Here is a 27,523-nt window from a genome sequence, read left to right as displayed (position 1 = left end):
ATATTCATGCATATTCATAATCTAGTCTCCTTAAATATTTATGTAATATTTTGCTCTCATGCATTAAAGTGTAAGAACAACATAAGCAAATTTAACTGAAATAAATACCACTATAAAAGGTCAGCAAAACCAGATAAAAAGAATGCAGCAAAGACAGAAATAATGTTTTATATAAATTTCTATGCACACCATTTTGGCCATCGTTTCACTTGGTTTATCCCACTGTGACCCTGAAAATTAAATGTTGGATGTGAATCTACTATTCACTCAGTTATTATTGGTTCCTACTTAACCTCTTACCACACTGTGATTCTAGTACTTAAGATGCATAAAGTATTTCATACATGATGTTGCAACCTGAGTTGATTTTTTTAGAAAAAAACACAATTATTCATAATGTGAAGAGAACCACTGACTATGATAGATTTAATTTGAGAAAGAATGTCAATAGTAAGTGTGGCACCAACATGCTATTACTCCCATATTCGATTATACATGTTTTATGCTTTTGTTGGTGACTAAATGTAATGGTTACAAGAAACACTGTTACCGTAGACTCTAAGTACAATTTTGCATTCTTTCAAATATACTACATCAAACTTCAAGAAACCTCTGGCTAGTTTTTGTCCTATCAATAACAAATTAAATTGGTCACTTGGATTATTTTGGCATTGAACTTTTCTTCTGCATAAAGTTGTAATTGAACTAATAATCTTTACTTTTTTTCTGGCTTCATTATTCTGTGATTATCAGTTTTAGCCCATTTCTCATAATTTAATAAAATATGCTTTGAACTATTGAGTAAATGACAAACATTTCCTTCTGGATTAGAATATAAGTAATATTCCATTGGGAAACAATGCATAAATATTTATAACATCTAATGAAATTTCAATCTTGCCTCTTTAACCTTGTTTTAAAAACTCCCAATCCAATGTTTTACAACTAATAGATTTCTCAACAAGTGCTTGATACCAGTAAACCTTTTCACTGCTTATTATTGTTAGTCTTTGATACAAGTGTACCAGTGAACCTTTTCATTTAGTGTGTTTTATCTCATGTAACAGTCTGTAAATGTAGTCATACTCACTAATATTAAGTCATAGTATAGACATCATCTCATATTTAGTCTATAAAGTGAAGAATTCTGGCATAGACTGTCATCTTTTCAATTCCACAATTATATTGATTTCAACTCCAGTGTCATTCTATACACATAAGCATCATACAAATTGTTCACATGAATTTTTTTAACCAGTTGGCATGAGATTCCAAGATGTACAAACCTAAGTACAAATTTTACTCTGACTTAACAGTTGTATCTACGTGGGAAAATTATTTCAATCTCTGAGACGCCTGTGTCTCTCTTGTAAAATAGCACAACTCACACGTATTGCCATCTCTTTTCTTCCTTCATTTATAAGTCTTTGTCATGAAATACGGTATTTCCACTGCAGGGAAAAAAATGTGCTTGATGTAATTTTTACCTGATTTTTAATGTGCTCTTTTTAATAGGCACAACAAACATTTGTCCAAGTCAATTGCTACTTCTTGTTAAGAAACTTAATGTTTATTATTAAATGACTGTTTCTTTTCTTTCTTTTTTTTTTTTTTTTTTTTTTGAGACGGAGTCTCGCTCTGTCGCCCAGGCTGGGGTGCAGTTGGGGTGCAGTGGCCGGATCTCGGCTCACTGCAAGCTCCGCCTCCCAGGTTTACGCCATTCTCCTGCCTCAGCCTCCGAGTAGCTGGGACTACAGGCGCCCACCACCTCGCCCGGCTAGGCTAGTTTTTTGTATTTTTTAGTAGAGACGGGGTTTCACCGTGTTAGCCAGGATGGTCTCGGTCTTCTGACCTCGTGATCCGCCCGTCTTGGCCTCCCAAAGTGCTGGGATTACAGGCTTGAGCCACCGCGCCCAGCCGTATAAATGACTGTTTCTATACTGTCCCTCCAAATACGGTTTTATGTAATAAAATTAATCCCCAGACACTTTCTCATCTGTAATAATTATACTTTCACAGTTGTTTTTAATGTTCTTGAATTACATACATTCATCAATGAATAAAGAGAAAACCCTGAGACAGGATCTAATTGCAATATATCTAACCTGTAAAGTTCCTCATTAGGTATAAATAAAGTGTCATCACTCATATCATGGGCAACGGTATTAAATTAGAAGAGTGGCTCCGTCCTCGCTGAAGAAAATGAAAATAGAGAAAATAATAAATCAATTTATAATGGTCTAGAAATATTTAAGCGGGTTCTCCTCTCTACTTTTTTGGGTAGATCCAGCCTCCTGACATTTTCTTTAAGGCAGGAAATTGTGATTAAGGAAAGAAGCTGAAAGGGAAGTTTGTATTCTCATTCTCACACTGTAAAAAGATTTTACTCTGCTAGTTTTTAGCAAGTTAGATCTCTGTCCAACCAATTTAAACAAGTTTATATGTATTTAAATGAACTATTTAAAAAGCATAGTAAGGTCAGTAGGGCATTAGCAACCTTTCTGTTATAGTTTTTCTCATAAGTGACAGCAGATCCAGCCCTACACTCAAATTGGCTGCATACTGATGTTTAGTACTCCTTTCTTTCCCATGACTCGTTCTAGATTTCGACTCTGTCCTTTTTGATCCGATATTGACATATAACAAGTTTTAATGAAAATTAGAAGCATGTAAACATCTTACATAGAGCCTGACACATACTAAAAGTTAAATATGCTGGTTATATATATAATACTGGAGATCATCAGGCTTTACTGCTTATACTATTGTCCATTAAATAGCATCAGGCATTTACTATGTTTTGTCTTTAATCATTTCAGTCTTTTATAAATATCAGCCATAAGACCATCTCGATAATAAATACTGCAAACAATAATTAGAAAATAGAAAAGATAGTGCATACTACCCCAGTTTGAATGATAAAGCAATAATATAGTAAGCACAATAATTACATGTACAGTGAAAATATAGATAATTGGAATATGTAATGTGAGATCTGATATCATTTCTTAGTTATAATATGGATTCCCCCACTTATTTTCTTTCTCAGTGCTTTTGTTTTAATAAGGTAATCCTACCCCCAATATTTATAATCTCTAGGAACCAGGATCAAAACCTAACCTGTATTTTTCCACACAACATAGCTGACAGAATGGCAACATAGTGTCTTACTAACAGAAACAATTTCCTTGACGTTCTACTAAAGGTTTCTCAAATTTTAATTAAAGAGATGACTCTGTCTGTGTTCTCAAATGGTAAAATTTATCAATTAAAATTCTAATCAAAACTGTTAGGGAACATTTCTGAGGTATACCTGGGCCTAATTTCTTGCCTTCAGTGAGCCCAGAGTTTACCAGGGAAAAAAAAGTTGTGTACAGAAATAAGGGTAAGAAAGTGTTAAAGATGATGTGATGGACAAGCTGCAAGTTAGACACCAGACCCCAAAGAAGTACTGACCACTTCTTACCTATAGGAGAGAAATCGGCAATACTTCATAGTGAGAGCATCACTTGCCCTGCCACGATGAGGAGTTCAGGGTATGTCAGCAGACAAAGGGCATGGTGTTGCAATGGAATGCTGCCAATTACTAGGGCAAGAGAAGGTAATAGGAGCTTTTAATAACAATGAAAAAGATTTTGCACTTTTTGCCATCAGCAGATGGAATCTTGGAATGTCTCATGCTTGGGAAGGACATGGTCAGATTTGTTTTAAGAAAGACTGTGCAGAGGAGTGTGGCAAAGGGATCCAGAAGATGCAAGGTATTATTTAGAAAAGGTAGTTGATGGAAGATTTAACAGCATGTGTTTGATAATTTTTTGACTCGATGCCCTTGATTTTCAAAGGCTGGAGAATGTATATAACGTAGGTCAATGTAAAATGTATAAAATACAATATGATATTGATGATAAGCTATTATGATCTATAATATTTTATACTGATGATAAATAATTACTGTATATATAAAATATTTTTTCTAGGAAAAATGAAATGATTATGGATCATCACTGTTATTTCAACGATGAACTTAGCAAAGTGAAGTGAACTTTAGAAATTAGTCAGATCTCTGGAAAATTATAGTAAAAGCTATAATGAGGGCCATGGGGCATTGAAAGCTTTTGAACTATTTGATAAACCGTGAAATATTAAATTATGCTTAACATATTTCAGCATTACATGTATTCACATAAACTCCAAAATGTGTCTTTAAAATGGATAATTTCCCATTAACCAAACTATTTTAACTGGACCACAATTCTTAATCAGATAAAATACAGTTATAATGTGCAGTATATAATGACCTATACTTTATGTTAATGTTTTTTATCATATTAATTTCATGAAAAACCACGTATATTTTAAAATAAATTTTTTCTATTCTGTTCTCTGGAACAGAAATATAGTACATCATATTATAATATTTGATCTAAATAATTAAACATTCAATATTAGAGTAGCCAATAAAACAGAAAATTATAATTTTCAAAACGAAAATGTAATGAAATTACTTAAAATATAAAAATTTTTAATTAGGTTTAAATAATGCTTTATGCTAGGATATTTTAACTTAGTCACAGCCATTGTCTTTGAGAAAACATGAAATACAGCAAAAGTTTAGTTATCAGAAGAGACAACAGCCAGGAAAACCCCATGAATATGCTTCCCAGAGGTCTCCAGGTAGCCCTTTCCTCTTCTATTATGATACTGTTACGTTTGGTTTGCTTATGAAGTGAGGTACACTGTGATAGTGAAAAATTCGTTATTTCCTGAAGATTTCCTAATAATGATTCATTGTAGTTATGTGTTGTCACTATTTTTCCTTTTAGAATATGGACCTACTTATAGTATACTGAGAACTGGTTAATAATGACTTTGGAAATTAAATGCAAATAGATTGCAACAAGTGTATTTTTCATAAGGATTACCTTCCACTTAATAAATGGTATCATACACAAATGCTTCACTGTTGCTACTTTAATTGAAAAGGATCCCTTTTAGTAATCCTCTGGACTCTAGAGAAATTATACACACATAAATTGGAAGAGCTGAGAAAGCTTATTTAACTAAGCTGTCAACAGCAATATCTCAGATCTGCTTAAATTTACTGGGGGAAGATCTATTTGAAATGCAGAAAATAAACACTGAACCACTTGTAATGTTATGGTCAATGCACAAGAATATATTACAAGACTAAGGGGAGCTGGAAGTAGCTCTCATAAATGAGACTACCTTTTGACCCATCAATTTTACTAATATGTTTATATCAAAAAATTAGGCACAAAGATATCTTATACAAATTTTAATTGTATCATTTTTGTAAGGTAATATTTGGAACTAAGGGAGTGGGTTAAATAAATACATGTTTCAACTAGACTATTCAGCAGTTTGAAAGAGTAAAGTGAACCTATTTGTGCTGATATGAAAAGATTTTCAAGATATAGTGAAATAAACGAAAACATGATATGGTTCAACGTATGTGTTATTTTTAAACAAGTGTGTGTGTGTGTGTGTTTAGTATTTGTGTGTGCATCTGTGTGTGTATGTGCACACAAATGCACAGAAAAGGTCCTAAAAAACAAATTGTAGCAGTAAAGGTAATCAGTAGTAGGAATTACTGTGATGGGAGTAGAGGAGAATATTCAACTGCTTCTATTTTTTCTACATTCTTGCATTGCTTTTGTAATTAAAAATAAAAGTAAAATTATTCTTATTTTATATCCCCACTTCTTATGAATAGGACTTGGACACTTACTTTGTTACCACAGTATTTTTAAAAATTTTGGTGTTAGCAAGAACATGAAATTTCAGGACGGATGACATAAATACACCATCATAACTGCAGGATGTATCTACAGTATTACAAGTATTATAATGTATCATTGTATATTCACTAATATTGAACCATTTGTCAGATTAAAAACATATATGTATGTATGTATCAAGAGCCCTAAGCATTAAGATTGAGTTGTTGATTAATTACTTTCATTATTTGAAGAGAGACAACATAGCATGATGTCCAACACCACAGTCTGGGGAGTCAGATACACCTCGTCCCAATAGTTATGAAATCCTGGAAAAGTTCATTAAACATCCCCTAAAGCCTCATTTTTTCCTTGATAAGTAAATAGATATGATAATATCTAGTAATTGGAGTCCTAGGAGGATTAAAATAGATAATGCATGTAGAGAGTCCTACAGCCTATCATAAAATAATTTCCCTTAGAATTTAGAATTTTAGTGTTTCTTCATAGCTCTTATTAATAGCCTATTCTTCCTATCTTTATAAGTTATAAATATTTGAAACAACATATAAAAATATTGTTTTATGGGTTTTTCAACAATGGATAAATTTTTAAAACTGTTTAATTCTCTCATGACATCTTTAGTTATTGAATATAGAAATTTAAGTATTTTAGTATGAGACAGCTAGGGGATAGTCATAGAGAAATATATTTTATGTCATTCTTTCATTTTAGTTGATTATCTACATAATGCCATGAATCAATGATGTTTCGATTACACAAGGGAAATAATGCAAAATAGATTATAAGATTGAACATAGGAAAATTGATTTTCACTGTTGAAATTATTAATTTCTTTCTAGAAAGAGTTTTTCATTGCAGATTTTTATTGTGCTCTCAAACCATAACTTCTTTCCTAATCGATAAAGTAATTTATACCATCAGGGAAATTAAAAAAAAAAAAAAAAGATATACTGAAATGTTGGTATAAAAATTATGTTTAGGGACCTGGTAATAAATCTAGGTTATGTCTATTTTAAAATTCAGTTATTTCTTTATAAAAATCACTTGATAATTTACTTAAAGGAATCTGTGACCAACAGGAAAAGACAACATTTGAATTCCGGTTTCATCTTAAGTAAGCCAAATGAATCAAGATTGTCATACAGTTGTTAATATAACAAGGTTTAATCCTAAACTTCAGTCTGAAAATAGAAAAAAAAAAAAAAAACTAGGTCGGGTATTTGAAATGTTTAAGATTTGATAACTCGAAAAACGGGAATTGACACTTTAAAATGCATTTTTTAAATGTTAATTATACCATTACTATAAATGTCCTTAGAACACAGATACTTATTCTTCACATTTGACCATTTGACTATGGAAATTACTCCTTCAATCTCATTGGGAGTAGGCTGTAGGATAGTTAATGACATTTTTCTTCTTTTATCTGAATTATCGCCAATGACATCTTTCTTCTTAAACTTGAATTACCAACTTGAGTCAATCTGAAATTACTTGTCATTCATGCACTATGATGTACAATTCTGTGGCCTGATTTGTCAATTCAGATGTTAGAGTGCAGCTTTAAGAGTCTTTATATAAATGAAAATTATATCTTCTATAAAATCAATATAAGAGCAGTAATTTTACAAAGTACAAAGGGAAAGAAGTAAAACCCTGTTAGGCTTGGAAGACAATTTTTAACTTTAGATCTAGTCCCTTCTAGAATTTTTGCTCTATATTTTTTGCATAATTTTGATAGTATATACAGAATTTTAGGGCTTTTTCAAATGCATTTTTCTAAATATAAGCTATATGCATATTTTTTGAATAGAAAAAATTATTAATTGAGAAAAGACAAAAGTAAGTGTCAAAAGTAAGACCATTATTCTATTCTGTATCCCTGTTTAGCATTATTTACCCATATACAGAGTAGAATGATGATTATCTGAAGCTGGAAAGAAGGGATGGTTAATGGATATATACATAATTTAAAAATTACAAAATATAGAAAGGTATAAAGAAAAAAGTAACAAACATCCATAATTGTACAAAATGCATACTATTGATATGTCATTGTAGTTCTTTAGTCTTTCTCTGTATACATTTTTTCATAGTTAAAGTTTTACATATTAAACATATAAGAACATTAGAGGTCTTAAATGCGAGATAATATGTGGAGGTTTTTTTGATACATATTATACTTGTTCATTCAGGAAGAATTTTAAAGATAAATTAAAAAATCATTTCTCAAGTTTCTCGACATGGAAGTGACCTTTAAATTGCCCAGCTCAGCTCTAACTTTCTAAATGGGATAAACAAGAACAAACACTCTGTAATTATTCTTATAAACTACAAACCATGCAAATATTATAGTCATTTTCAGTAAATTCATGAATGGAAAAAAAGCTAGTTACTGCTTCAAGTGGCTACAAACAACAATATTATGTGTTCTATTTGAAGCTTGGATGCAGTTTTATTATATGTATATAATAATAAATATTTCTATAATATAAACATATAATTACATAAGTATTTATATAACATATATAATATATTTTGTGATTCTACAAAATTTGAAGTTACAAAACAGGAACCAAGCTTAATATAAAGTCTTAAATAGTACTTAATATAAAAATCTAGCTTCACCACTTGGCTTTAAAAGCAACCTGAGGATACCTAAATCCTACTGGTTTCTTGAATCTGGAATCAAAATTAAGTAAGAAAAAACTGCTGTCACTTTTCACCATAGTCTCTCCATTCTTGGTTCTTAATTCATCTCTAAAATGACTTGGTGGAAATTTTAATTATTTTCTAAAGAGGAAAATAAATCAATACTTTATTTCTGAAGACCTTACCTATCAGAAAAAAAAAAAAAAAATTACTTTGCCTCTGCAAAATAAAGAGAACTTTTGTGAACTACAATTATGGAACAATAACATAACATTTCCCTTCAAAAATTTCAAGGTATTTTCTTATTATCTTCTCATTTAATAAAACTATTACAGAATATAAATCTGAAACCAGGCTGTTCATTTTGTTTATCATGAGCTCTATAATGCATTAATTTATACTATTTCCACTTAGATGGTGGTGAGATTTTACGAAAACAGGAAATATCAACAACTTTATAATATAGAAATGTTACACTCCTTATGTTACCTTTTTTTTTTTTTTTTTTTTTGCCATACTATTACCCTGGGGTCTTTCCCACTCTTGTCTTACTCCCTGTCTGCCTTCATCTCCTCTATGTAATATTCTCTGAAAACAGCCAAGTCCCCAGTAGAAAAGTACCTTATTTCCCTGTTTTATGTTTCTATTATAACCTGTACATTTTTGTAACATCATGTCTCTAACACTTTATGAATCTACTTTTGGGCACATTTACCTTCCTTTTGCCTTGCATTAGACATTACTGCAAGAACAGGGACTTACTTTATTTTAGAGACAGGGTCTCAGTCTGTCACTCAGGCTGAAGTACATGGCACAATCATGTGAACTCTTGTGCTCAAGTGATCCTCTGTCATAGCCTGTCGAGTATCTGGGACTACAGGTGTGCACCACTATGAGCAGCAATTATTTTTTATCATTTTTCATAGAGATAAGTTCTCACTATGTTGCCCAGGCTGGTGTCAAGCTCCTGGTCTCAAGTCATCCTCCCACCTCAGCCTCCCAAAACACTTAAATTACAGACGGTGAGCCAGCAGGACCAGAAAGAACATGGACTTTAAATTAATATTTACTTTTCTTTTTAGCACAGTGCCATGTGCATAGTAGGGCTTCAGTAAGTGCAGAAAGAATTAAGGCAATACTTAATGTCTTGGGCAATACAGACTGAGTAACCATTTAAAATGTTTTTAAAAATTCTTCATAACAGCTATCAGGAAAGTATTAAAAGCATTTCTAGCCACAACATGTGTTTATACTGTACTTCCTCTGTAATATTGTTCTGTTCTAGTTAAGGTGCATATTAAATTGCAGTCATTGTGCATAGCACAGGTATCTGGTACCTATTATAAACTCATTAAATGTTTGAGTGAAATAATAAATGAATGGTAATGATTTATCAGTAACAAAATTCTTATTATTTTTAGAATTTAATAACAAGCTTAGGAAAAATAACACTTAAACAGGAAAATAATTTGTAATCTGAGCATATTACTTAAATGTAAAAATATATTAATGCATGCATTAAATCTGCCCAAATTTGTTATTTGGTACTACCAAATTCAAGTTAGTTTACCTGATCTATTATTATATGAAAAATGTACAGTGAAAATGTGGGACAATATTATCGAGACAATTTATTATTGCCTTTTATACTATACTAGTGGTTGTACATAAACGCTTACACCATCCTTTAAGGAAAAATAATCATCTTAAGTATTATGTCTTAACATTAATGGTGGAAACATGATTGCTACTGTTCTTCAATATTATTTGCTTAACCAATTTTTAACTTGACTTTGAAGCACCTAATAGTTATCTCTCTGATAATCTCTGTGTAGACTAAGATGTGTAAAACATCAGAGATTTATTTACAAAGGCCTGTGTTGAAACCAAATTGCCGTTTATCATACATAGGTATGACAGCATACTTGCTATCTATTAAACTGGGGCACACCACTAAACCTATCTTAGTTCAGTTTGTATTTGTAGTGTAAGAATATTCATGAATATATTTTTACCTACCTCATGAGTTTTATGGAGGATTTAACAAAGCATGTTTTATAGCCCTTTGAAAGACTTAAGTTATTTTCATCATCATTGTCACTCTTCTCTTCCCCACCACAAATCAAAACAGTGTTCACAGTCATAACTTTTCTCAGAACGAGTTAATTCCTGTTCTCTTGCTGATGTAGTTAGTTCTATGTTTGCTACTACTGATTCTATTCTAACCAAGCCTTTTTTTAGCTCACAGAAAAAAAAAAAAAAAGAAATATTTAAGAGAATGATAGTGTAAAAAAGAAGTTGGTAAATAAATTACAACATAACTTGTCTCAATTAACTTTAATATTGGAAGAGTTTACTGTCCCTTCCCAATCCTCATCTTAACTTTTATTATTTCTGTAATCACTGGCAGGAAATCTTGATCCTGTCAATGCCACACGTTTTCTATTTACGTTGAAGCTTAAAGTGAAACTTAATGTAAATCTTGCTGGACATCATTGTGGGATACTCTAGCCTCTCTCTCTCTCTCTCTGTCTCTCTCCTTATATATATAATATGTTTTCTATTTCATTACCACCTATACTATAGATGAACATACAACTTGGGACTGTAAAAAAATATGAAACAGCGAAACAATTACATGTGCTCCTATCAATATCTGAGATTTTGTACACAATGTAATTATAAATATGTTTCAGAAAAACTTTTCATTTTTCTGGCTTTCTGAAGATTTTGCTATGTCAGCAACATTCTTTCTGTTTGTCAGAAAGTACTGAATACTGCCCTGAGGGCATACGCAGCCTTCCACAAAGCAAAGTTGAAAAACAAGTTGGGCAAGCATTTAAAAAAGCAAGCAAAGCAAGTCAGATACATACAGTGGACCATGTCAGACAGATGAAGAGTTGACTGCAACACTTATGTTTTCCCTGACTTGAGGTTAAGTGTTGAATACCAGCCCTTATGATTTGGGGAATGTAATTTACTGTTGCATTCTGTTGATTTTAAAATAAATAATTAAATAAAATACTACAGTTTAGTGCCTTGGGGTAGATTAACGTTACCACTTTCATTTAGATGGGTCTTCTTTCCCACTTTTACATAGGGCCACAGAATAGTTTGCACTGAGGAAGAGCAACCTTGAAGAGCTGAAGGAAAAGAATTGAGCCCATTAATGTTTGGCGGTTTGTTGCATATAGTCCAAGTAACACTCCAGAAACCTGAGGAATTTGTGATTACATGCACAGTCATACGCATTCTAAGCAAAGCACTCTACAGTGTAATAATTCACTTGTCATTGCATATCAGCATCAATTCCTTAATAAGTGAGCATTTTTCTGGAGTTGATGAAAGCTAACAAGTTCCCACACATTATCTTCCCAAGAAGAAATGTAATAACATTTGTATAGCTAATACTTTATCTGCCTTCATGAACAATGATTAGAGGTAAATAATAGAGATTCATTGTGTTCCAATGGCAAATAGAATAGTTAAAAATGTTATTTCTCTACATATATATGTATATGTATGAGGCAGTGAAGACAAGTAGATGGCCCAGCAGATTCCAAAAATACCTGTCCCTAAATTGTGAGACTCCTCAAACTTTATATCATATATGAATTTTGATATTAGACAGATTACATTACATGTCTGAGTTTCCCCCAGTACTCAGTTTTGCTGTTAATCTTCTAACTGTACACAGTGTCAATATTTTTTTCTGCTACATTTTTAGTATCTTAAAATATTTTTATTTATAGCAGTTAAAAGATGTTTATATTTATTATATAATTTAACAAGCGGCATTATCCTCACTTCTCACTTAAATAAGTTATAAACAAAGAGAAATGTATGGTACCTTCTTAGTAGACAAAGTTAAGTTTGATATGCTCATTTGTGATTTTTCAATTAAAGAGCCCCAAAATAACATACAGATCTGGGTTATATCAGGGAAAGTCTTAAGCAAGTTTTCAAGGGGTGCTGTGCTGTAAATAATAAATACAAATCTTCATGACTGATAGTTTGTCATATAGCTCCACGTTCAAGATTCCTGCAATGTAAACACACACACACACTCATACAAATACACACACACACTCAAACCAGAGTGGTAGCTGTAATCTTTTTAAACACTCCCCTATGTACTCAAGTGATATAATAAAAGTGTTTTTTTTATTTTCAAATTTAAGAAGATCAGAATCCAAGGGGAAATAAGACATACAGATGACAATTCTAAGAAGTAGAAAGTATTAAAGAAACTAAGAGATGTACAGATAAAATGGTACGAGTTCAAAAAAATGAACAACAACTTCTGACTGAAAATAGGCTTCAGAGGCATCTTCCGTAATAAGGTAACATTTTGCTGACTTAAAAATTAACTTTTAAAATGAGAGAATTGATAAAAGAAGAGAGCAAATCCCTGGATATTAAAATGAGAGACAAATGTGGAGAATATTAGTGTTCTTAAGCTAATGCACAGAAATGTAGCATACCTAAGGTGGAAAGAAATTGTGTAGAAAAACCTGTCTGCATACCAAAAAAAAAAAATGTACACGTAGGCCTTTGAGAATGAATATACACTGTGTTGCACTAATAACATCCTTCTCAGCTTTACGTGCTTCTAAGTAGTTGAATCCCTAAATTTTTCTAATCAGGAGTGGGGAATCTAGAACTAACATACAGATTGGTTTTTTACTTCTGTGTTAAGTGTTGCATTGTCCCAGGAGACACATTCAGGCACAGGGATGATAACATTGGTATCAGGAAAATGCACAGCTTCCTTGGAACTATCCTGTCTGCACAAAATATTAGTTTCCACAGCTTGGGTCTGGCTTTAACCAGGGCTTTTGCCAAACAAGTCCAAGTCCTGGCAAGGTCATTCTATCTCCCTCTGGTTCCATATAGATACTTGAAAATCTTCTGGCTCTGAAATTTCACTGGGATAGGTCATTTCAACCCTGTGACAAAACTTGATGACACAGGAACATCGCATTTGTCTTTTAGAGTAGTGTCCTAATAAACTGCATTAGTGTTTCCTTCTAGAAAAAGAATTGGCCCAGTTGAGTACATTTAGTTGATATGTGATGACAATTCATCAAAGATTTGGGGCTCCATTCCCAAAAAAGGGTAATTACTTTTAAGTTATGCTTGATTTCTTTTTTTTCCTATTCATCCTACAAGCAAATCTCAGTCCTTGCCTATTCTATGTGAGCCACCTGGAAATTATGAATAATTCCACTGGCGTTCAATGTGAAATAATAGTCGGTTAGGTGCTGTGCATGAGAAAGGAATGTAGCCCATTTATTTGGAATTGTATACTTACTACCACTCACCTACCAGCTTCAAGTGTCCAAAACACAGGGATGTTCAATTGTGCAGAACCTCAAAGAAATAAAAGTAATTGATCAATAGCCCTTGAATGTGCTTACTTGCTTTGCATTTACAAAATATGTGAGATTATATACAAGTAAGGCACTAAATGAAAGCACTTTAAGGTCATTAAAAATCAGAGGGAACTGTTGGAGTTGACAGCTCAGATCCTGAGTCACCATCTTGAAACTCTCTATATGAAGCTGCTAAGGATTTTTATTTCTTCCTCCAGTTATTGCAGCAATTGCTAAAACTCCTGTCTCAAGCAATCCAAGACTTACTGTGGTGGCAACTGTGCAATGTGCTTCTTCCAGCCAGGTGGATTTGGGCAAAGGTTATACTTAATCTGGATAAATTTCAGTGTCCTGACACAAAGGATGCCAGACCTCTGCCTTCCATACAGTCAAGATGGGAGATGCTCGCTCACGGTGCATTCATAGCTGGTCCTCCAGTTCCTCCTCAAAGCCCAGCTGATTGGCATGACCACAGCACAAACAGCTTGTTGGGAGGCAGCAAAGGGAGACAGTGCTAGAAGTACTCCAGTTTCCAGGACACTGGGCCCCAGTTCCTTTTTTTTTTATTTCCCAGAAGAAAAAAAAAAATTGCGCGCGCACGCACACACACACGTTGGTGCAAAAGTAATTGCGCTTTTTCCACAATTACTTTTGCACCAGCCTTACTATTATTTAATATAACTACTCTTATTATTACAAAACAGAATAAACTTTGTTTATTTCACATCAGAAGTGAAAAAAACAGAAGTAGGACACAGAGGCCGGGTGTGGTGGCTCACACCTTTAATCCCAGTACTTCAGGAAGCTGAGGCTGATCACTGGTGCTCAGAAGTTCAAGACCAGCCTGGACAACATAGCAAATCCCTGCCTCTCCAAAAAAAAAGAAAAAGAAAATGAAAAATAAAGAAAAATTAGCTTGGCATGGTGGCACATGCCAGTAGTCCCAGCTACTCAGGAGGCTGAAGTGGGAGTATCATTTGAACCCTCCAACCTGGCAAGAGATCCTGTCTCAAAATAAATAATAATGATGATGATGATGATGATAATAATAATAATAATAATAAATTGTTCAAGCCCTCCACGTTCCCAAGTACTCCTTGGCGCTCCTCATTGTCATTTTTTTCATAAAATGCAGAATACAAATACAAGCTCAGCAAATTCCAGGCCCTGAAAAATTAATACATACTTTCGAAGGGGCATTAGGTTTCTTCCCCCAGTTCTTGCCATGAGCAGGGCGAAAGCAGACCGACTTCTGCACAATTTTCAGAGCATAAATTATGAGGTCCGGGGAAACCCTGACCTGAAAGGACCTCCCCCTGGAGCTCCGAACGGGGCTGGCTGAGGTTCACGCTAACACATGATGTTGCCATGACTGTTTCTTACTGAGTTAACTGAGATCATTTGCAGGCAGCCTTCTTGATTCACATCGCAGCACAGCAAGGCAGGATTGTTACGTTTCCCCCATTAACATCGTCAAGCAGGCATCTGCTTAAAGCTTGTAGGCTGGGAGTGCATCAAGATCTCTTCTCAAGGGCGGATCATCCCTCTTCTGGTTTAGGGATGGAACGTCCAAAACTAGTTTCCCACTTCCGGTTTAGGGGTTGATGCTTCAAAATTGTAATGAACAGGTAGGGAAAACCATCAGTAATGTAATGCTGTTGCCAAAATTAAAGGAAGTATTAACGGGAACTTTGATTATGGCAGTGATAACTAAATAGGAAACATTGTGGCAGGTGAGATATTGAGGACGAGAGGACTTGGCATGTCTCTAATTATGAGAGAATAAAAGGTATAATATTAGCCCTGAGAAAACTGAGCCTACCAAAAATAAGAACCTGGAAGGAGAAGCTGGCAGGAAAGGAAAATTACAGTTTTAGATGCATTGTGTTTTATTGGTCAGCAGAAAAATAGGTAAAGAGAATAGTCATTATTCAAAAGCTGATACTGGGATTCAGGAAGGAGTCCTAGCTGAAGCTCTAAATATGGCTGTAAGAGAAGTTCTGTAATACCAAAAATATTGCAACAAAGAAAAAGAAGAAAAGCTTGGATAGAATGATGGAAAATGATAATATTTATGGGAGTAGGAGAGAAAAGAATTTACTAAGAAAGTCTTTTTTTTTGTTTGTTTTTTAACCAAGATTCTGTGGACCGTCATGACACTAGAAAAGCCGCATATTCTTTTTGTTAGTGGTTTGTAAACCGTAGGTAAAATTCAGGTAGGACTGGTACTAAATGGTGCGGAAGAATAGTACGTGCTCACAGATTTATAAGTGAATATAGCTCTATTTATATATGTATAATTGTGCATTTATATGTATAGGAATATATGCCACATTATGTATAATTTCAAAATTAAGTGTAAATGCATGAATATATAATTGTATTTTTTATGTTAGTATATTTATCCATATATCCACATATAATAGTCTTTTATGAGGGGAACTACAGAGCAAAATGATTTATTTCTATTTTAAAAATGAATTACTTGGTACAGTATCACTTCAAAATAATTTTAATGTTTATATTTTGAAATATTACTTTGATGTAAATGAACATTCACCACTCATCTGTTTCTTTTTACTTTTTTTTTTTTCTGAAGAGACAAGGTCTTAATTCTTCATTACCCAGGTGTGCAGTAGTGTGATAATAGTTCTTTGCAGCCTTGTTTGCCTGGGTTCAAGCAATCCTCCCACCTCAGTCTTTCAGTCTTCCAAGTAGCTAGGACCACAGGCATGTGCCACCAAGCCTGGCTATGTTTTTTTAAATTTTTGTGGAGATGATGCCTCACTATGTTGCCTAAGCTGGTTGCAAACCCCTGTCCTGAAGCAATCCTCCCAACTCAGCCCTCCCAAAGTGCTGGGATTATTAGCATGAGCCACTGCAGCAGGCCCACCACCCAGGTTTTTTTGTTTTTGTTTTTGTTTTTATTGTTGTTGTTTGAGATGGAGTTTCTCTCTTATTGCCCAGGCTGCAGTGCAATGGTGCTATCTCAGCTCACTGTAACCTCTGCCTCCCGGGTTCAAGCGATTCTCCTGCCTCAGCCCCCAAGTAGCTGGGATTACAGGTGCCCGCCACCATTCCTGGCTAATTTTTTATTTTTATTTTTATTTTTTTTTTTGGTATTTTTAGTAGAGATGGGGTTTTTCCATGTTGGCCAGGCTGGTCTCAAGCTCTTGACCACAGGTGATCCACATGCCTCGGCCTCCCAAATTGCTAGGATTACAGGCTTGAGTATTGCTCCCGGCCTCACCCAGTTCTCTGAAAACGCATATAATTCAAACAAAAACTGATTAAGTCTTATTGAAGCAGACATGCCAATGCTGCATATATTTGGTACAGAGAAGTAAGGATATTGTTACAGCCTTGCTTCCATAACTGTGTCCTGTAATCAATAGCCTTGGATCAGAAAGTTGTGATGAAGCTGTTTTTGAAAACGCAACGTAATTAGTAAACAAAATACCCTCATGATTTCCCATTGGGTGTGAAAGAAATAAAACGTATTGTGGGATATGCTGTTAGCAAACAAATGTCTATAACATTCAGGATATATAAAGATGATGTATCATCCTGAGAAACAGTTCACTCAAATCAAGATAATATGAGTTACCACTTTTCAAATGAACCTAATCTGTAACAATCAACTCATGGCCTTAAAAGAAAAACATACTTGTCCTTTGTAATATTATTCCAAAACAAAAAAAAAATTCTAGCAGATAAAATGTTATTTGAACATGGAACCAAAATCTACTGCTCAAGTAAGTCATCTTCATTTGCATGAATGATATTTTCAGGCAGTAGCTTGTGACATGGAAGTTTATATTATCAGGGTATGCTCACCTGGTTACAAATTTGAGACCAAAATTTTACTTTCTTTTAACCCTTGGAGCTGGTAAAGAATGGTGAGTTTGTGTCTGCCACATTCAATGTAGTGTTTATTCCTAGTAATCAGTATTATTCACAAATTATATTAACATACATTTTTTACACTGGTACCCTAAGTTACTAATGTTTTTACTGCATCTATGGATTTAAAATATAAATTTAAATTTCTGCCTATTAGCCCTATCCTACTACCTAGGAAATAACTTGCTTCCAAATATCTTCAATTCTCTCATCTCATTTTCTACTATACTATTATAAGCCAACAACATCTCTCTCATGTAATGTGGTTCTCTCCTCTGTTGTAATATTCTGAATTATACTGGTTTATGGTCAGGTATGAAATATTTTTTTAATCTCTACCTATCATATGTACCTTGTTGACCAAAACTCACACAAAATTAAAATTCTAAAAGATAACTTTGGATTTTTTATATTCTCTGTCTTTGTTAATGTTTAAACTATTCAAACTAGGAAATTCTGAGAGAAGAATATTAATTTCCTTCACTGTGTTTTTGAACCCATAAACTTGTGCTTATGTCTCTAAAAGTTCTTGGCTCATGCAATTTACTGTGGTGATATTTGGCAATTTTTGGCCTCTTGACTTATATTGAACTGTGAAAATTAAAGGCCCCTGTTATTAGGAATTTTGACTTCTTGCACCTTCTGTGTTTCTGATTTAGAAAGTTGCTCATTGTATTATATTTCCCTTTGTGATTGTGTTGGTGTGTTTTCTGTTGCCATCTCAGAATACAGAGACTGGGTAATTTATATAGACAGAAATGTATTTTTTACAATTCTGGAGTCTGGGAAGTCCAATATCAGGTAGCAGTATCTGGTTGGCTTCTGGTGAGGGCCTCATGCTACATCACAACATGGCAAAAGGCATCACAAGGCTAAAAGGGCACAAGAGAGTCAAGCTAACTTTTATAATAGACCCACTCTTGTGATAACTAACCTCTCCTGTGATAACCCATTAATCTATTAGCCCATTGATCCATGAATAGATTAATCCATTCACAAAGGCAGAAGCCTCATGATCCAATCACCTCTTAAGGGCCTCACCTCTTAATACTGTTACACTGGGGATTATCTTTCAACATGGGTTTTGTTTGTTTGAGACAGAGTCTTGCTCTGTTGCTCAGGCTGGTGTGCAATGGCACAACCTTGGCTTACTGCAACTTCTGCCTCATGAGTTCAAGCAATTCTCCTGTCTCAGCCTCCTGAGTAGCTGGGACTATAGGCACCTACAACCACCCCTGACTACTTTTTGTATTTTTAGTAGAGGCGGGATTTCACCACGTTGGCCAGGCTGGTCTCGAACTCCTGACCCTGTGATCTGCCCGCCTCGGCCTTTCAAAGTGCTGGGATTATAGGCATGAGCCACTGCTCCCATCCTCAACATGGGTTTTAAAAGAGACAGACATTCAAGCCATAGCACTAGTAGTTTTGCAGATATTTTTCTTGTATTCATTTTGGTATTTAGGAACTCTTGCAGTTTTGTTTAAGTAGTTAGCTTTTACAATTATCTTTATTTCATTAGTCTCGTTTTCTAACTTTGCTTCTAATGTCTGTTTTGCTTTAAATAATAGTTTATGACTTACACCTATTATCTATACAGTGTAGATGTATTAGTTTATACTACTTCCCCCTTTCTATCTCCTTGTATTTTTAGTTGGGTATTTTCTGGCATTATCAGAATGTATAACATTTATGCATTATTCTTACACTATATTCCCTATGTTCTGTTTAGAATTAAACACACAATTAAATATCAAGTGATCAAGAGTGATTTTTCTGATTTTCTTCAGTAATTCTTGAGTACTTAACCAAGAATTGACAACCCCAAAACATATATGATTCCACTTTAAAGATAAAATATTCAGCAAGCCTCTAAGCTACACAACCAACTCATTCATGTTTGACAAGTCATTTATAATGGAAAGAAAAGCAGGCAAGATTAGATTTTTCAGCAGTAACACAGAAAGCAAGACAATAATGGAGCAATGTTTTCAAGAAAATAAAGGAAAGAATGTGTAGGCAAATAATCTTATAACCAGAAAGATGCTTCTTACCATGATGGAGAAATAGGGATCAGATTTACTTCTATCCTTAAACAACTAAAAAAAAAGTAGAATTAATATATGTAAAACAAAATTTAGACATTATAAAATAGGCAGAACAAGACAATGATTCCTGATGGGTGGAGGGTGGAAATGAAGTTATTTTTATATCTTACTGGCTACAGTTTCTGGGTTGCAATACAAGCAGAGTGAAGTCAAAGAGACAACTGATCTCTCTGAATTGAAGAGACATAGCTAAGATACTTGGATTCTTGCTTGACAATTATAATTGTCAAGCAGATACTGGAGAGGAGAAAGCTGCATGGAAAACACAACTGCAGAGAGGGAGAGAGAGAAAGGGATTATTTTATGTCTGAACATTTATCATGGCATGTGTGTGAACAAACTATTCAAGGTTGCTAAAGAATCACTGGAAAGGAACAGTTGCAATGTCTTCTGCAACACACACAGAAAAGAAGACTAATTCTTATTTCTGTTAACTGAAATGAAAAAGTTTGTAATATGCGGGTCATTAGAGTACTCAGAAGGGTATGCCTTGGCTATAAGGCAAAATTAGCCCTAGACTGAAGGTTTCTCTGAGATTGGCACTCCAATAGCAAAAACTGACAAAGATTTTGGAAAATAAAAAAGAAAATTACGTATCAATATTTCTGAAGAACATAAATGCAGAAAGAGAATCTTAGCAAATCAACAGTATATAAAAATAATTATATAATTACTTAATGTATACTTCTATTTGGTTTAAATTACAAAACCAGCAAGTATAATCCATCATATAGCAAAATAAAGGAGAAAAAAAAGCTCCCTAAATTCAACAGATGGAGAAAAAATATTTGACAAAATTCATCCCACAGTTATTCTCAATATCAAACTTCATCAATCCAGGAATAGAAGGAAATGTCCTCAGTGTGATAAGGTGCATCTGTAAGAAAACTACTGCTGTCTTCTTACCTTATATTGAAATACTTAATGCTTTCTTCCTAACATCATAACAAAGCACAGAAGTTTGTTTTAATAACTTCTATTTAACATGTGACTGGAAGCCCATTTACTTATTGCCATGGAAATAAGGCAGCAATAACAGCAACAAAATGTTAAAGTCTTAGAGATTGGAAAAGAAGTATTAAATCTGTTTATTGCTTGTCAATATCATGATGGTTAAATTTAACAAGGTCATAGGATCCAAGGCATCAATATACAAAAATAAATTGTATTTCTATGTAGTAGCAGGAAACATATGTGCAAAAATCACTTGTAATAATAGAAAAAAGACAAAATTATTAGGAATAAATTTTACAAGCCATGAAAGATGTCAGAATCACTGAAAAAATAAAACCATTGCTCAAATTAAAGATGACTTGAATAAATATAAATAAATACCATGTTGAGAAAAATATATTTTTAGATTCAAATAATTTATTTGTGCATCCAGCAAATTCTCAAATTCTAAATAATTTTTTGGTAGAAATTGGTAAGTGGATTGTATAATTTACAGACCCAACAAATTTTTAATTAAAATTCTGGTTTGTTTTTGTCAAAATTGACGATTGATGATAAAACTTCCATAATAATGCAAATGACTGACATCATCATATTTCAGATAGTAATCCAGAGAGTATGATATTGATATAAGGAAAAATAGAGACATATACCTAATAGAGACTTCAAATATATAACCACATATATATACACAATTGATTTTCAACAAAGGCACCCAATATGACTGAATAAATAGGGTAGAAAAGGGACTTCATCCTCTTCTTCACACCATACACTTAATTTAAGATGGTTATTATACCTACCCTAAAAACTAAAATTATAAAGCCCCTGGAAGAAAGCATATGAGAATATTTCCATTATACTAATTAAGCAATGGTTAGAATACACAAAAGCGATACCAAAAAAGTTAATGAACTTGACTTTATCATCAACATTAAAAATGGCTGCTCATCAAAAAATACTGTTCACCTTTGATAAATCATCAGAGTCTGTTGAAACCAATTAGTTTTTGTTTTTATTGGTGTTTTCATCTGTTTGTTTAAACACATTTTTTGTTTTAAAGTTTGATGTATGATGATATTTATACTTCATTGGAATTCTACCAGACAAAAAAAGAGAATACTTATTCTTGTTTAAATGGCACATTCATTATAAATTATAATTAACATATAAGCCCATTAGACCTTTTGGTAAATCTTATGATATACTACCAGATCATGGTGATCTTATATTTTTTATATCTTGAAATATTTTACTATTTCATGTTAATAGAGAGTATTTCATCACACATAAATTATTCTAACCATGATAAAGCACAGATTGAAATAATTAGAAAATGGAAGAATGATGGACTCATCTAAGTAGAAGATGCGGTATTGAAATAATGAACCATTTCAGGATAGTATTCTTCACTATTGGTATTGTGCTGCCCAAAGTACTGCAGTCTTTCAAGTAGGTAAGTAAAATTCTAAAGACATTATCCTTTAATCTGTGTATTCAACCATTCATTGAACACAGTTGAAAATGCAGAATTTTTAATTTTCCTATGATAATGATAAAGAGAAAAATATAAATAGAGGAAGATACTCTTTATGTGAGTCATAATTATTAGAGAATTATATAATTTACAATTATTAGAAGAATCAGATTCTTAGATGCTGTTAAAGAAAGAAAATTATTCATGATGACCCTTGTTAAACATAAAGTAGACTTTATTCAAGTAGCTTCATGGGGACTAATGCAATGGGTTTTGTAGTAGGGGAGATAGATTGGGCTAAATTCTGAATACAAAAAGTAGAAGGTTATAGCCAAGGAGTAGGATGTGAGTCAGTGGATAGAAAAATCACTAAGAGAGTAGAGTAATTATTTGCAAGAATGACCCAGCAAGTTTCTTGCTTAATGCAAGATAGATTTATCAGTCATTACTTGAGGGATGGTGGTGGATAAAAAATTTGATCAGATATTGAGAGGGATGAAATGTGGAGAGCAAGGGATTTTGGCTAAGCTGACTCTACAGGGTAAGTGTTAAAACTAGGCTCTTGGAGGATATGCCCAACATGGGGCCTAGTTCGGCTCAGAGGAGACTGATTAAAGTTTGGTCAAGAAAAGATTATTTGTCAGTCCCTCCTCTTGTTCAAGAAAAGAAATATTGTTTTTTCCATTGAACAAAACAAGTCCATTTCTTTTTGAGTTATCTTTTGCTCATTGAGGACAAGCTGAAGCACCTGTTGGGAGATGGTAGTATAGTATGTTTGCTGGATGGGTTAGCAATCAGGAATTTAATGAGGGGAATTTCTGTGAAATTTTTTTAAAAAGTTAATGGTTAGAAATCCAGTTTCTGATTCCACAGGGCCACCATTCAAGAAGACATCTTGATTTGAGTTTGAAGCATCTTTAGGTAGTGAAGTGGGGATGGCAGTGGCAAACTGACAAAGTTTCTGGGTTTGCAGGTTGAATGTTTTCAGTGATAGCATGAAGTGTTTCCATGAACATTCTGCATGGCCCACACAGCAACAAGCAAAAAGGCTGTCTATTCATAATCTGTTACAGTGATTTCCATGAAGTTTATATCACATAGTCGAGCTTCAGCTTGCAAAGTTTTGAAAAAAGGACAGTTTTACATCTCATTGACTCCAAGTCAGGAGGCTGAGAGAAAATTGGAAGTTGTAGATGGATACTGGAAAAAAGCTAGAATAATCGAGAACTCACAAGAGTGCACTGTATTTTTCCACTGAAACATAAAATGCATCTTTCTAGTCACGCTCATTTTTTATCAAAGATAACTAAAGTGAGGTTATTCTATTTTAAAAGAAAAAATAAATCTGGTCTCATTAGATTTGACCTGATTATTTACATAAGGAAAGGAAGAATGGTAACTGACCACATAGGTCTTTTTGAGTTTTCTTTGCTGGAACTTTTCATAAGGAATCTCAGGTTATAATTTCAAAAACCTCTTGAAGCTAATAAGTCAAGCCAAGAACTGGCCATCAGACTTCACTTCTGGTACTTATAGATTTGAATGAATTCCTCTCTTCTTGAGGTTCCCAAGATAGCCCATCTTCCCTGGGCCTGCTAGGAAGTGATCTTCCTTACTCATCTGTATGGCTAGGAACCCTAGAAGCCAATTATTATTGGGCCAGCTTTTTCAAGATAGCTTTGTAAAAATTGGTTCTATAAAACTAACTTCAATTCCATAACTTGGATTCTATACACATCATTCTCAAATATGACATTGAAGTCAAAGCATTATAAATATAACCAATGTTTCCAATTGTGTTCTGTTACAAAGAGAACAGATTCTTATTAAATTCAGGTAAATAACTGTATTGCCAGGAAAATAAGAATATTCAATAGTTTACAAATTCTAGAAGGATCGGGGAGAAAATATTATATTTACTAAAGTATAATCTACTGATTTTTACAAGTGTAAATGTTACTGAGTAAGCAATGCCTTCTCTGCCCAATGTGGCACAAGTCTTTGAGAAAATAAAGGTTTTATTGTGAGTTAATTGGCAAGGAGACATAGGCAGTGATCAAATCTGCCTCTGAAGACTGGGGACTGGGGCAGGTTTTATAGGCAGAGGGTAACAAGGTGTGAGCTGATTGCATCTTACAATGAGATGATGCCATGAGGCATGATCTGACTGGATTGTGCCATGGGGTGGTGTCAGGACTTGATCTGATTGGATTATGTCATGAGATATCCCCTTCTTAATTCAGTCCCTGATTTGTGATCCTAGAATTTAGTTTCTAACTACAGTTACACGTGGTTTATCTGAACATAAGCAGTTTACATAATTGCAACCCAGAATCCATGGCAACTGAAAAATAACTCACCATTTTATTATTCAAAGTTGAACCAGATTGGGCTTGTTCTGTGGTTCCATAAATATGAGAAAAATGAAAAGAGTGCTTATATCCAGAAAGTAGAGCATTAAAGAACCAACAAACTTTCAAATGAAACCATAATCACTTTTCTTCAGTTCATTATCATCCATCAGAACAAATAATTTTTGTTCTCCTTGCTCTTGGGTTAGGAATTTCATAAACCCATTTCCTTCTCTACTCTAGTTCTGAAAATCCTTAATTCAGTACTATACTATGGTCTCTAAATTAATCAACACCATCATGAAGCATTATGACTTGTAGCTGATTGCAAATATTTTTGGAGAAGAATCAGAATATGAGTGAATGACAAAAAATTTAAAATGGAAATTAACATGTAATGAGAGTTCAATATAAAAATGACCCAAAGGACAAGATAATTTGGCTATTTTTGAGGCATATATTTTAAATAAAAATTAGAGCCACCCCTGATGATATTATACCAAGATATATTGTGGACAGAAGGGACATTGACAAATTTCTAGGAATTTTATGTAATTTCTAAAATGCCTAATGTTTGCCCATAAAAAAATATAATTTAGGGAAAGTTAAAGTATCTTATTTGAAAGTGTTTTTTCATGCAATGCAATGTATCAATTAAATAAACCAAACTATTTTTAGCATTTCTCTTTACAAGGTGAAAGAACAATTTTTTTGAAATTATTCAGGGTCCCTTCGAGAAATTTCAAGATCAGTTCGAGAACAAGATTTTGCTTAAGATTTGTTTTGAAAAGGCAACACTGTAAAACAGGTAAAATGTTTTAGTGCTTTTAAATTGCAAGCTCTCAGTTCTCTTAAATAATCAAGGCCAATGGTAAAGGTTAACATAAACACAGAAAACTAACTGGATAAGACACAAAATCTTGGCTTCCTAGGAAGATTACTTAAAAGGTAAAACAAACAAAAAGACCTTGTACTGTAATCCAAGAAAACGGGCATTTTCAACAGAAAAAAAAAATCTAGTTTTGCATTATTACAGCATTGGGCTCTCTTCTTTTTCTTCTTCTCCTTCTCCTTTTCCTCCTCCTCCTCCTTCTGCTTCTTCTTCTTCTTCTTCTTTTACAAAACTTTGTAAATAAATCTGTTCAATCTTACCAGCTTAAACATATAAAATTCTTTCTTCCATGAACTTTTTACAACTTTCTATATCTGTTTAGCTTTTGTCCTTCTCTCTCTTTTTTTTTTTCTGATTCTGGCACAACTAATCATTTTATTTTAGGACAAAATTACCCTCCTGTTCCCTTGACAAAAAATACATTCTTCATACATCGAATTATTTTTCTTGAAAACATATCGTATTTTCCTTGCATACTCTACATACAAAGATGTTTCTCTTCATGGTTGTTATTTCTAGTAGTTTTAATTACATATATTGATGATCGCTTTTGACCATTAGTAATATTTCTTTTGACTGAGAAAACTGGGAAGAAGATGACTGTAAATTGTCTGTCTTGCATTATGTAGCAGACTAGCAAATTTTATGAATATATCCTCTCAAAATTTCTTATAGGTTCATGCTTCCTCATAGCACAATTTTTATGTGACAAAATAACATGTTTATTAACAGGTCCAAATATCTTTAGTCTCATTTTTAAAATAAAATGCCAAAAAATCTATAAAATTAAACCTAATGCTTAACAATTAGTGTTTCAGTAGTTCATATTACTTAGAAATGACCTAGATATTTAATGAATATTTATTACTTAATACAGCTTAGAAAAACTTTAAAGCTTCAAGTTAACAAAAATAATTTGGAAACCGTTTTTGGCAACGATATTGTAATACAAGGCAAAGCTAGCCACAATCTCAACTTACTTCCCTGTTAACTGTTTTTACAGTTAACATCATCATGGTAGGCAAGCATCACAAAAGCAAAAACCAACGAAGTTAAACACGCAGTTTTGGGTTTTATGGCTGTCTTGAGAAATATGAAGTAATGGGCATAAAACAACTCTTCTTTACTGTACCTTTACTTGTATACTTATTCTAAGGTCAAACTGATAATTGTTTATATTCCTAAATATCTAGAAGACATATTACCTGATTCAACTAGTAAGCCCAAGTAGAATAAAAATGTATGTTCATATTATACTGAATGCTGATATACCAGAAAATGTAGTTGTTTTTATGAAACAAACAATATGAAGCTAGTATTAATTGTCAAATATACATCCATTTCATGTGAATTCGAAAAGTATTTGAATTAGTTTCTGAGAGTTTTAGAAATATTTGCCTTATATAAACACAAATTTATCTCTGAAAATTGGAATAGAACTTAAGAAATTTTAGGCCAGGTGTGGTGGCTCATGCCTGTAATCCTGACACTTTGGGAGACAAAGGTAGGAGGATTGCTTGAGCCCAGGACTTCTAGACCTGCCTGAACAGCATGGTGAGACCCCCACCTCTAGAAAAAAAATTGAAAATTAACTGGACATGGTTGCACATGCCTGTAGTCCCAGCTTCTTGGGACGCTGAGGCAGGAGTATCCCTTGAACGCAGGAATCTGAGTCTACAGTGAGTTGTGATTGCACCACTGCACTCTAGTCTGAGTGACAGAGTGAGAATCTGTCTCTAAAAAACAAAAAGAAAGTACTAAGTAATTTGATAATACCATCCATAGAGAAATCTCATGTATATTATGATATATATTATCATGTATACTGCATATACATATATATAATATATATTCTCTAGATTTACAGAATGGGATATACATATATTCTATATATACAGAGAATGGGATGTATATATTCTATACATATAGGTATTATATATGAATATATATTGCATATAGATTATGTAATGTATACATATATTATAAGAGATGTAAAGGTTTTATTCTAAAACTTTAGCCAGGAGTTAGACAACACAGTAATACTCTCTTATG

General features: G+C 33.3%; 1 protein-coding gene across 7 annotated transcripts in view; it reads left to right on the top strand.

The window, feature by feature from the left end:
• The window catches only part of MGAT4C (MGAT4 family member C), a 641,622-nt gene that overhangs the window by 592,489 nt on the left and 21,610 nt on the right, over positions 1-27,523 (top strand). Inside the window, exons 1-3 of one of the 7 annotated variants that reach the window (XM_031651115.1) lie at positions 14,896-15,417; positions 22,024-22,207; positions 25,305-25,387. The exons of 3 other annotated variants lie outside the window; for them this stretch is intronic. Coding sequence is in view for 1 of the 4 variants with exons in the window: in XM_021922664.2 (XP_021778356.1) it covers positions 3,624-3,758 (135 nt within the window). In the remaining 3 variants the exon portion in view is untranslated. Of the gene's footprint in view, positions 1-1,863; positions 3,759-14,895; positions 15,418-22,023; positions 22,208-25,304; positions 25,388-27,523 lie in introns of those variants that run through there. 3 more of the 7 variants (XM_031651116.1, XM_021922664.2, XM_021922659.2) reach the window with 3 other exon arrangements.

Source organism: Papio anubis, chromosome 9, assembly GCF_008728515.1.
Source record: "Papio anubis isolate 15944 chromosome 9, Panubis1.0, whole genome shotgun sequence".
Lineage (NCBI taxonomy): Eukaryota > Metazoa > Chordata > Mammalia > Primates > Cercopithecidae > Papio > Papio anubis.
The sequence above is the reverse complement of the archived record's forward strand: the minus strand, read 5'-3'. Positions and strand labels throughout refer to the sequence as shown.